The sequence below is a fragment of the Octodon degus genome, unplaced genomic scaffold, assembly GCF_000260255.1.
Source record: "Octodon degus isolate 3935 unplaced genomic scaffold, OctDeg1.0 scaffold00194, whole genome shotgun sequence".
NCBI classification, from domain to species: domain Eukaryota; kingdom Metazoa; phylum Chordata; class Mammalia; order Rodentia; family Octodontidae; genus Octodon; species Octodon degus.
The window spans coordinates 495,959-507,866 of record NW_004524770.1 but is presented as its reverse complement, the minus strand read 5'-3'; the positions used below and the strand labels follow the sequence as shown (position 1 = coordinate 507,866).

The 11,908-nt window shown below is 53.5% G+C and overlaps 1 protein-coding gene across 2 annotated transcripts; it reads left to right on the top strand.

Annotated features, from left to right (window-relative positions):
* Window positions 1-7,740: 7,740 nt before the first annotated feature.
* On the top strand, window positions 7,741-10,492 carry Abhd16b (abhydrolase domain containing 16B). Of its 2 annotated transcripts, XM_023704266.1 has the most exons (2): window positions 7,741-8,750; window positions 8,898-10,492. In XM_023704266.1, exons 1-2 carry the CDS (start codon window positions 8,576-8,578, stop codon window positions 9,971-9,973), a joined length of 1,251 nt encoding a protein of 416 aa, XP_023560034.1. In that variant the 5' UTR covers window positions 7,741-8,575; the 3' UTR covers window positions 9,974-10,492. The 2 variants fall into 2 exon arrangements, with proteins under 2 accessions (XP_023560034.1, XP_004644198.1); XM_004644141.2 differs by having other exon boundaries at window positions 7,741-10,492.
* The last annotated feature ends 1,416 nt before the right edge of the window (window positions 10,493-11,908 follow it).

Here is an 11,908-nt window from a genome sequence, read left to right as displayed (position 1 = left end):
AAAAAAAAAAAAAAAACTTACACACATTCTTGCATATACTTTATTATTATTGTCTGAAGATCAAGCCAGGGCACACCCTCCTATATAAATTATCTGTTGATTGCATAATGGCCAATATAATGTTATTTATTTGTGTGTGTGTGGGTGTGTGTGTGTGTGTCTGTGTGGCCAGCTCAGCCCACCAGGGGGCGGGGCTGGCTGGCATGTGGTGCTGGGGATTGAACCACGGTCGCTGTGCTTTTGCTTAGCTTGGCTTGTTCTAAGTAGGTGCTTTAGACCACTGAGCCATCTCACCAGCCCCCCAGTATAATGTTAATTTTGGTTTTCTTTTTTTTTTCAGTTTCCAAATGGATATTTTATCAGATTGTTTGAACATTAAATTTTTTTTTTAATATTTATTTATTTATTGTGTGGCCAGCTCAGCCCACCAGGGGGCGGGCGGGCATGTGGTGCTGGGGGATTGAACCGAGGTCTCTGTGCTTTGCTTGAGCTTGGCTTGTTCTAAGTAGGTGCTTTAGACCACTGAGCCATCTCACCAGCCCCTGAACATTAAATTTATCCTCATTTGCAATCCAAAATAGTTACCTAATGCTGTTTTTTAAGGAATGACAGGAAAAAAAAACTATACATGTTCAGTATGGATGCCATTGCCCAAATGTTTTAGATCAGAGCGCATATGCATGGAGGGGGATGGACAACTGCCCCTCTCTGAAATGCATCATTATCTGGAACCTTCTGGCTGAGAATCTTCCAATCCTTTCCTGGAAGTGGCTTGCTCGCAACCTCCTAACCCCAGTCTGCAAAGACCTACCTGTGCTGACACTCCCGCCCCTTTGGCCTCATTCCTCCATAACATGTGCTGCCTGGGCCACACTTCACAGCCAGTGTCACTGATCTTAGCTCCTGATCTCTGCAGAGTCATTCTTTGGGCCAAACCCTTACAGGCTTCCAGTAAACATCTTCTGAATAACAATTCTCTTGGATGGTGAAGGATGAACTAGAGAAGATGGAAAGCGGGCAGCTAGGCCACCAGCAGGTGTAGAGAGTGACAAGAGGAGAAAGAACTAGCTTCATCCTTCAACCTTCATCCTGCTGGGTCCATGGCAGGGAGCAGCCCAAGCCAAAAGGAAGCCCACCCTAGAGTCTGAGGCCCAGCCTAGAGGGCTGCCCTCCAGCCGCCTTCCAGGCCACTGTTCCCCCACCCTTAGCTCTGTGGGCACTGCCTGGGACTTTCCGAGGGGCTGAGCCACTGACCAGGAGCCTTTGCTAGGGCGGCCAGGGCACCCAGGCATTTCCTGTGAAGACTCCCTTCCCTCAACCCCAGCTCCCTGCCTTCTTTCTCCTTTCCAGCCCTGGGGGTTTTCTACAAAGCCCAAGGCCCGCTATTTTTAGTTGAGAGAGAGGGACCAATGTGCCCCATTGCTGCTGTGAAGTCCAGGTAAAGATATTGTGGGTGGGGTTCAGCTGGGATGGCAAGTAGCCCCTACTTCCCCTGGCTCCATGAAGGCATGCCTAGGCAGCCAGAGTGGTCTAGCATGGAGGGGTAGCTCCAGGACTGGGCTCTGGGCCCAGTAGACAGGGCTGTTCTCTGCCAGGAGAGTGGGCCCGGGGCCTGGGTGGGCTGCTACCCACTTCCTGTGGACTCACCCCAGTACTTCAAAGGCTGCAGGCGGCCCTGTGGTCAGTCTGGGTTCCTACACAACCAGAGGGGCTGGGCAGGCATATGCAACCCCCCCCCCCCCCGCTGGCCAGCTCAAGGCAGCTTCAAAGTGGTGGGGGTGGACAGCCCTACTGTTAGTGTCTGTCCCAAGGGCTGAAGTGGGGAGATCAGAACCCCTCTGTTGTTCCTTCTTCCTCCCCAACCCACTGCCTTCCTGGGTGGGCTGAAGGCAAAGACCTAGGCATTTTCCTGGCCCCTAGAGGCTGTCCTTGACATGGCGTCACCCCAGGCATGTGCCTGTGTGTCCGTGTAGTACTTGTAGGCCTGGGTGTCCTTGGAAGCCACAGGAACCAAGGAAAGGGGCATTTTCTTGATCCCATAGGCCAGCCTCCTGTTCTGTTTCTTTCTTTCCCCCTGTCCTGGTGGAACTCTGCACAGGAGGAGTAAGAACTGAAGGAGAAGGGCCTGCCAGCCTGGGCCTGCCTCACCCCACCTGCCAGGGCCAGGCCAGGGTGGACTTGACCTCAGCCAGCTCTCCAGACCTGTAGTAGGCAGAGGTGAGGGAGCAGGAGCCTGGAGCAGCCATCCCAGAGTCCAGGAAGCAGACACTGAGAACTGGGGGGGGGGGGGGGGAGGAGCTCTCAGGGTCCCCTGGGGTCAGCTCTGGGACAGTTGCCATTTTTAATCTGTGCAAGTGACTTAGAAGGAGCCGCCAGGGCCATAACCTAGATCCATTCAGCGCCAGCTCAGCGCACTCCCTCCCCCAGCTGTGTGCAGGGCAGGGTGGGGCCGTGGTCACAGTCTTGTCCCATTGTGGGCCACAGTCTTCAGTGTCTCTACCAGTCCAGGGTCTGTTAGCCACCTTGCAGGGGACCACCCGTCTCTGGGCTGGCTTTCTCCACCTGTTTTGGGTACTGAGATCTCCAAGAGTAACAGAGCTACTTCGGAGCTGAGGGCTCCCAGACTGAAGTTCTGACGACACCCTATCCCTGAGCTCACAGCCCAGGCTGCTGGGCCTTGTCACTAGTGGAGGCCAGTTTTTAGTCTACACAACTTAGCATGTGGGAAGCACCAGGCCAGGAAGGCAGGGGCCAAGGCACATAGGGCAGGCTCAGCTCCAGGAAGGCTCCTTGCTTGACTGAGCTACTCCGACACACTGCTTTCTTGCTCTTTGTTGATTGGGCCACTGGGGCTACATAGCACCCTGCAATCCACAGTCCTGGGGAGCAGAGCCCCAGGCAGAGCTGCAGGCTGGGAAGAGGGTCTGAGAGGATGCTGGACAAGGGCCCAAGCTCATAGCTCACCTCTCCAGGGACACCTCACCACCCCAAGGAGTTTTTTCTTTCTTTCTTTCTTTTTTTCCCTGGAACTGGGGATTGAACTCAGGCCCTTGCAATTGCCAGGCAAGTGCTTATTCAACTGACCTATTTTCCTTGCCCCCCAAGGAGTTTTTTCTATAAATTCCAGAACTTGGAGAAAACAGGGATGGTGGGCAACTTCTGTCCACTCCAGGGATCTTGGCAAAAGTCTGACTGTGTCCCTGACTGGGAACCCCTAAGCCTTTTTCCAGCTCTCATCACTGCTTTTAGGGGTCCCATGCTGACCAAATGGCCCATTGGCTAAGAGTCCAGGGTCCTTCTCCCCGCCCGCTCACCCACCCATCTGGGCCAGCTTGCTCTCTCTTTTCTTCCCAAAGCCAGAACAACTGAAGTCCAGGACATAGTTTCTATCTGGTCACTGAGGGAACAAGTGTGTCCCACGTGGATGAGGCAGTATTTTCAATGGGCTGAATGATTTCCAGGATTGGCTAGTTCATCAGTCAATATTAGTCAGTATGAGGGGCCAGGGAGATGGCTCAGTAGGATAAGCACTTGACTGGCGTAACGCAAGGATCTGAGTTCAATCCCTGGTTCCGTTAAAAAAAAAAAAAAAAGATTAGTCAGTATTAAACTAATTTGGGGGTCCGGGAGATGGCTCAGTAGAATAAGTACTTGCCTGGCAAGTGCAAGGTCCTGAGTTCAATCCCTAGTTCCACCAAAACAAACAAAAAAACTAATTTGGTGTTTTGAGTTTTTAGGCAGGGTCTTACTGTGTGGTTCAATGGTTCAGGCTAGCCTTGAACTTACTGTGTGGCTCATGCTGGCCTTGAACTTGCAGCAATCCTGCTCTGCCTCCTGTGTGCTGGAACTGTAGGCGTGTGCCACTACACCTGGCCCTTAACAAATTCGTACACTGACATGGACAAGTGTTCAGGCTGGAGGCTGCTGCAGGTTGCTCCAGATGACAGAGCCAACGCAGACTTCTGGAGAGGCAGTTTGGCCACATCTCCTGGTAGTGACAAGACGCCTTTGCTGAGGCAATATGCTTTTAGGAGCCTAATGTATAGCAGAAGGACATAGAGGCAAGGGCCGTGGGCAGGGCACGACACACAGGGCAGAGCTACTTGGAGATGGGGAAGCTTGAGCACTTATGGAGGGCTTTCAGGCGTTTGGGCGTGAACTTGAGAGTGTCCAGCCACAACCCGCCAGCAGTGCGGCTCAAGATACATGGCGGAAAAAAGAAAGCTAGGTCCAGTTTTTAAAAGCAAATGATGGGCTGGAGAGATGGCTCAGTGGTCTAAAGCACCTACTTGAAACAAGCTTGGCAAAGCACAGGGACCGCGGTTCGATCCCCAGCACCACATGCCAGCCAGCCCCACCCCCTGGTGGGCTGAGCTGGCCACACACACACACACACAATAAATGTAATAAATAAAAATAAATATTTAAAAAAAAAAAAAAAAAGCAGCAAATGATGCCAGGCATGGTGGTGTACACCTTTAACCCCAACACTGAGGCTGAGGCAGGAGGATGGCTGATAGGTTGAGTCTAGACTGGCTTACAGAGTGAGCTCAAGCTGTATCTCTCTCTCTCTCTCTCTCTCTTTTGTATTTTGGGGAAGGGTCTACAGGATGTTCAGGGTCTCACTACTAAATTGGACTCGTAGTGATCCACTTGTTTATAGCCTCCTAAGAGCTGGGATTACAGGTGTGCGCCATCATACTCAGTCTCAAAAAACCATATCTCAAAATAAAAAAAAAATTAATAATAAATGGGGCTGGGGATATAATTCAGTGGAAAGGCCTTGGGTTCAATCCCAGGTACAAGAGAAAAACACCACACACACACACACACACACACACACACACACCCCTGAGTATTGCAGTGATAAAAATAACATTCTTCCTCTGAGGGATTCCCACACCAGGGCAGAGACTAGCCTCTGATCACACTGTGAACCTTCAAAGTATATGTGTCTGGAACCCCAGAGACCATCCCAGGAACAAGTGTTGGCCTGAAGAGCCCAGGGTGGGGACAGTCCACCCACTAGCATCCTCTCAGGAAAGGTGCGGGTTTCCTGCCCTGGAGAGGGGTCAGCCCAGCACATCTGGCTCCCATCAGATAGGCCTGCAGGGCTTTCAGTCCCACCCAGACCCTACCCTGTGACAGTGAACAGTGTGGCTGATCCTTTTCCACCCAGTAGTACACAGCGCCACCAAGATGGGAGGGACACTGGCCTGTTCCCATTGGAGGGCAGCAGGGAAAGCACCAGGCACAGAAGCTGAACACAGGGGTCCTTTTGGGAGAGGCTACTCAGCAGGTCCTTCATCCTGAGTAGGACAGAGGGGACAAAGGACAGGCTCTGCAGGGAACCAGGAAGGAGAGGGCTCCCCCACCAACCCACTGTCCTCCAGGGCGCTGTGTAATTAATTCTCTGTGACTCCAGATGTTCAGCAGCTGTCTTGGCCATTTCCGCCCCTTCTCCTGACCCTGCATCCGCCAGGAAGTGTCCCCTCCTGTCCTTGGGCTTCAAACCACCCCCACCTTCCCTGAACCCCATTTCCTGAGCAGAGGCGTTTGTGCAGACTCAGCTCCCCCTCCTGCTGAGCAGCTTTAGCTTTCCCAAGGCCAGGGCACTGCTCCCTGGGCCTGGGGCTGCTGTGGTCACTTGCAAGGCACTGGACATACTCTGCCAGGGGCTCTGATACTGGCTCCAGCCCCTCTGGCCTCTAGGGCTGATTTTCTCTCTCTCCTTTCCTTCCTTCTCCAAGGTTGGCTTTGCCTGCTCAGCAGCATAAATCAAGGGCCTCCAGGGAGGCAAACAGAACTGGCCAGGGAGGAAGCATTGCTGCAGTGGGGGAGGGGTAGGTCCAGAAGCGAAGGCCCCATGGGGGTGGGGTGCATGCTCTGATGTTGTCTGGAGGTGGGGGAGAGGGATTCCTCTAAGAGCTGATAAGCAGGGTCACAGAGTCCCCCCAGCTCTGTTGCCTTTTCCCGAGCAAAGGAGTGGGGCACAAGAGGTCACTGCTGCAGCTGGTCCAATCTGGGGGGCTTTCTGGAGAAGGGACAGCTCCCATCCTGTCACATGTTTTCCTATCTCTCAAGAGCTGGTGGTTTTGGGGCACTTGGGCTATCTTGGGCTGGTGGGGTCAAGAGCCAGGCCAGACACAGGCTAAGGCACGGAGCTCCTGGGGACTATGGTTCCACCTCACTGACCTATGTCCCCTAGAATCCGGTCTCTGGTTTTTCCCCTTTTCTTTTGGTACAGGGGCAGGCTAAGGGCAGGTGGTCCTGGTTGAAGAAAAGTCTCCATTTTCAAACAGCTCTGAGAGCAGAGCAAGCTGGGAGACTGCTCCCTGTAGGACAAGACAGCTCTAAGTGGAAGTTTTCCCTGGGAATCACAACCAAATGTAGCACTTCCAACTTACTATGTGGACAGTCTTCCGGGACATCTGCCACTGGTGCTGAGGCCACTGTCCTTGCAGGGTCTACATCAGGGGTGGCAGGCCTCAAGGGTCCCTTCCTACCCACTGCCTAGATCTGAGCAAAGGAGGCAGGGACTTGGACCCCGTACCCAGCTCCTCTGCTTCCGGTTAGGATTGCTCCTATGGTCACACAAAGTGCCTGGCACCCTTGGACCTATAGCCATACGCAATGCCTATGAGAGGTTCCTGGAAGGCCCTGGAAGGCTTTCTCCCCCGCCACCATTGCCTGTCACTGACAAAGACCTGAGAAAGTCCATTTGGAGAAAGGTTCATTTTGGTTCACAGTTTATAGGCTCTGGTCCATGGGGGCTGACTTTGGTGCTTTAGGCCTGTGGCAAGGCAGAAACATACTAGCAGAAGAATAGAGGCGAGGGAAGCTGCTCCCCTCACAGCAGCCAGGAAGCAGCAAGGAAGCGAGAGAGCCAGAGAGGACAAAAAAATATTGTACAGTACACCTTGGCTTATTGATGGCATTATGTCTCGATAAGCCCAGAGTGAGTTGTAAATATTATAAGTAAAAAATACAGTTAATGCTCCTCACCTCTAGATCATCCTTAAACATTCCATAACACATCAGGTGACAGGGGCCTGGGAGAAGGCTCAGTGGAATAAGCACAAGGGTCTGAGTTCAAACCCTGGTTCAGAAAAAAAAAACCCAAAAAACAACCATCTAACACAAGGCCTGTTTTATAATAGTGTTGTCTCTCATGTAATTTAGTGAATGCTGAACTGAAAGTAAAGGCAGAGTGTTTGCTTGGGTGCACTTCCACACTATAGTGAAAGGAGAACCAATCGTCTAAGCATGTACCGTGCAATATTTGGGACATACTTACAGTCAAAAAGTATTCGCTGTTTCTCTGAAACTCGGCCTTACTGGGTATTCGGCATTTTATCTGAACCACCAGATGTGGGGGGCAGTCAGCCCCCAAATCACTTTGTCCAGTGATCCCTGTCCATCCATCCACCCATCAGCTGATTCCAAAGTCTGCAAGGACTACAGTATTTGGGCCAAGTAGCATCTGTGTGGAGCTGGAACAAGAAAACAGAAATGAGGGCTGGGGAGATGGCTCAGTAGAATAAGTGCTTGCCTGGCAAGTGCAAGGGCCTGAGTTCAATCCCCGGTTCTGAAAAAAAAAAAAAAAAAAAATTGAGACAAAGACTCAGTTGTCCAGGATGGGCTTGAACTTGCCCTCATCCCAGGACTGCTGCCTGCATATCCTGGATCAGGCATTCCAACCGACCCTGCCTTAGCTCTGCTCCCTCAGGTGTGCTGGTTTTCTCCAGTACAGAAGAAAAAGAGGAACCCGTCAGAGTCCTCTAAAATAGGGGAAGGGACAACTTGTGTGGTGGCTTGAGGGGATTCAACCAAGGGCTGGAAAAGAGGAACCCCCATCAGGCAGGCCCCACCTGGAGAAGGTCATTGCAATTTTTAGGGCCAGTGAAAAGAGGATCCAGAAAAGGTGAGGGAGGGGGGTTTCCACAGCGTGCGAGCCCAGTTTCCCAGGAAGTGGGGCAGAGAGCTGAGCTGCAGGCCATGAACAGACTACCTCCTTGCTCGAGCAGCTGCCTCATTCAGACACCAGCCCTCCTGGGGAGATGGAAACCCAAGGACCCCAAGGTGGGTACCCAGTGCAAACTTGGCTCGGGTATCCAAAATCTTGTTTTCTTCCTAGCTAGATTCCAGAATCTGCCAAGAAGAGGCAAAGGCTGTCCGTTTCTGGCTTCTCTGGTACCCATCTTCAGTTAAGAGGGAGGTGGGAGTGGCTCAAGGTGTAGCTTGGGGAAGGTGTGACTGCTGTAGAAGCCTAAGTCAGTGCTTGGCTGGGCAAACTTTGAGGACCACTGTACCTTGGAACTCTTTGTGCACCCATCACCCTAGTGTCATCTCTTCCCCCAGCAACAGTGACTCACAAAGCTGGGTGGTGCCAGACAGACACAGCCTCCCACTGGCTTTGGAAGCCAGGTCACAAAGGCCATTACCGCACACCCCAAGACAGCCCTGTGTAGCATTCTTTTCTGCAGCTGGGCAGGCCCTGGGCCTCCTGCCATCCCACAGTCCCTTGACTGGGTCTCAGGACTAGTGCAGCAAAGCACGAAGCCTCACTGTGCCCATGTGTGTCATCTGTTTTGTGAAGGCATTAGTGCATGTGTTCAAGATCTACCTGACAGCCAACTATACCTACAACTTCCGCAGCTGGCCTGTGGACTTCCGCTGGGATGATGTGTGCTCTGCTGGTGGGGGTGGCAGCGGTCATCGGGCACTGACATGCACAGCAGCTGCTGCAGGTGTGTGGTTGCTTCGGGATGCAGCGCTGGGAGGGGACGCACCGGGGCGGCCACTGCGCCGGGCTCGCAGCCAGGCGCAGTGCCTCCTGCAGCAGATCCGAGAGTTGCCCAGCCAGCTTACCAGCTATGCCCTGGCCCACTCACTAGGACGCTGGCTCGTGTACCCTGGCTCCATGTTCCTGATGTCCCGAGCACTGCTACCACTACTGCAGCAGGGCCAAGAGCGCCTTGTGGAGCGCTACCACGGCCGGCGTGCCAAGCTGGTGGCCTGCGATGGCAACGAGATTGACACCATGTTCATGGATCGCCGCCAGAACCCTGGCAGCCACGGTCGTGGCCTGCATCTAGTCATTTGCTGCGAAGGCAATGCTGGCTTCTATGAGATGGGCTGCCTGTCTGCACCACTTGAAGCTGGCTACTCAGTGCTAGGCTGGAACCACCCAGGTTTTGGGGGCAGCACAGGTGCTCCATTTCCACAGCATGATGCCAACGCCATGGATGTAGTGGTCAAGTACGCCCTGCACCGCTTGCAATTCCCACCTGCACAAGTGGTGGTCTACGGCTGGTCCATTGGAGGCTTTACAGCAACCTGGGCTACCATGACTTACCCAGAGCTGGGAGCACTGGTGCTAGATGCCACCTTTGATGACCTTGTGCCATTAGCACTGAAGGTTATGCCCCATAGCTGGAAGGGACTGGTGGTACGTACTGTGAGGCAGCATTTCAATCTCAATGTCGCCGAACAGCTGTGCTGCTATCCTGGGCCAGTGCTACTGCTCCGGCGCACCCAGGATGATGTGGTCAGTACCTCGAGCCACCTGACTACCCTGCCCCCTGGAGATGTGGAGGGTAACCGTGGCAATGAACTGCTGTTGCGCCTACTGCAGCACCGGTATCCGGTCTTGATGGCACACGAGGGACGTGTTGTTGTGACCCGTTGGCTGCGCTCTAACAGCCTGGCACAGGAGGCTGCCTTCTATACACGCTACCGTGTGGATGATGAGTGGTGCCTTGCGATGCTGCACTCTTACCGCGAGCGCTGCCAGGAGCAGGCCTGGGGGCCACATGGGCCCACCTTCCCCTGGCTTGTGGGCCAGGGCCTGAGCACACGGCGGCAACGCCAGCTTGCGTTGTTCCTTGCACGCAAGCACCTCAGAAATGTGGAAGCAACTCACTGCAGCCCACTGGAGCCTGAGGACTTCCAGTTGCCCTGGAGACTGTAGCCTGGGCTGGTGGACTCCTGCTGTGGGTATTCCACACCTTTCCAGCCTAGGGTTTATTCCCTTCCCCACAACCCCAACCACAAAAGCTAGTCCTGCCCAGTATCCTGACCTGGTGTCTGAGGGGGTAGGGAGTATATCTGGACCATGGTCACCCTTCACGAGGGCACTCAGATCTTCCTTTTGGTCTTGACTGCTCCTATCATCCTTTCTTTCCTTTTCTTCTGCAAGCACTTTGGGACAACTGTGCCCAGTTTCCAAAGGGAATGCAAAGATGAACCTGGCCCAGTTTATGGTAATACTGTGTGATGAGTGATTGATCGTTGCAAAAGGCTGTTGGGAATGGGCTGTGAGGCCACAGGGAGGCGCCCTTCACCCAGCCTGGTTTCCAGGGAGAGGAAAAAGGTTGCCAGCTGGGTTCAAGTGTACAAGTTGTTCCTATCTGTGAAAAGACAGTGGAGACCTAGTGTCATAACAGATGCTCCCTTGGGCCAGGGAGATGGCTCAGTAGGATAAGCACTTGACTGGCAAATGCAACAATCTGAGTTCAATCCCGGGTTCCGCAAAAAAAAGATGCTCCCAGCTGCACTCCAGCATCCCTTTTCCATATCCGTTTTTTCCCTATAGCCATATTCTACAGAGGGGGCAGTTTACAGACAGACTGCATACTTGAAGTAATTATGCAGGGTACCATAAGGCTTAAGAGACACCTGCACTGACCATTCATAACTGGGCACTCTCTTGGGCCAGCCCTGGGCTTGTCCCGAGCTCAGGAATGCAGCACAGAATGGAGCCATGCTCCTGCTCACTATCTGTAATGCAGTCACTTTTTGAACCAGGGACTACGGTGTCTGTCACTACTTTTTTTTTTTTTTTTTTTTTTTTTTTGCGGAACCAGGGATTGAACTCAGATCCTTGCGTTTGCCAGTCAAGTGCTTATCCTACTGAGCCATCTCCCTGGCCCCTCACAGCTCCTTTGGTTAGGGGCTGGGCAGGTTGGGGGAGCCCGGTGGCAAGTGGGGAGGGGATATTAGTGGTAAAAGATTTAGGCCTGTTCAAGAGTATCAGGAAGACACCCGGAGAAGAGAGGAGCCAAGTTAAGCGAGGAGGGCAGCATGAGCAGCTCCTACGCCTCAGAACTAGCAGCTGCAGTGGAGTGGCTGACAGGCGTGCAGAGCAGGGAGACTAGATCTGAGAGGGTATGAATACCACTTAGGGATCTTTAGGCGCAAGTAAAGGCCAAAGAATGGAAGCTGTGGGACTTGTCTTAGAGGCAAGAGGATGGTGGTCACACCCCCTCGTGTGGTCAGGCGGCCTCTGGCTCCAGGGTCCAGTTGCTGAGTGACCTTGGGGAAGTTACTTTAGCTCGTTTATTTCATCTGTGAAATGTAAGGCTGACAGCGCTGGGACTCCCTAGTTGCTGTGAAAAGGAAATGGGAGAACAGCAGGGAGCACGCACGCGGCCAGGGAGCAGGCGCGCGAGAGGACTCACCGCTGGGAACGTGCCCAGCGGACTCCGGTGCTAGGCTCAGTGCACAGCCCAGGGCAGACACGCGCGGGCTCAGGGTCCTGGGGCCAGCGGAGGGCAGCGGCGCCTGCAGGGCAAGAGGACGAATCGCCATCTCTTCTTTTTCTGTCACTTCACACAATAAAAATATTATCATAAAAAGATCAACAAAAAACAAGAGCAAAGGGGCCGTGGAGATGGTTCAGTGGAATAAGCGCTTCCCCGGCAAGCGCAATGGCCTGAGCTCAAACCCTGGTTACGCCAAAAACAAAAACAAAAACCACCCAGCAAAAATGCCACAGCGGTTTGGATGGCCAGAGGGTGACCACCGAGGTCGCGGGCGGGCCGGGGGCGCGCCTGAGCGTTCCGAGCCCGGCCAGCAGGGGCGCACAGCGCAGCGCCCACGGCAGGCGGCCACCCCGCGGCGCTCG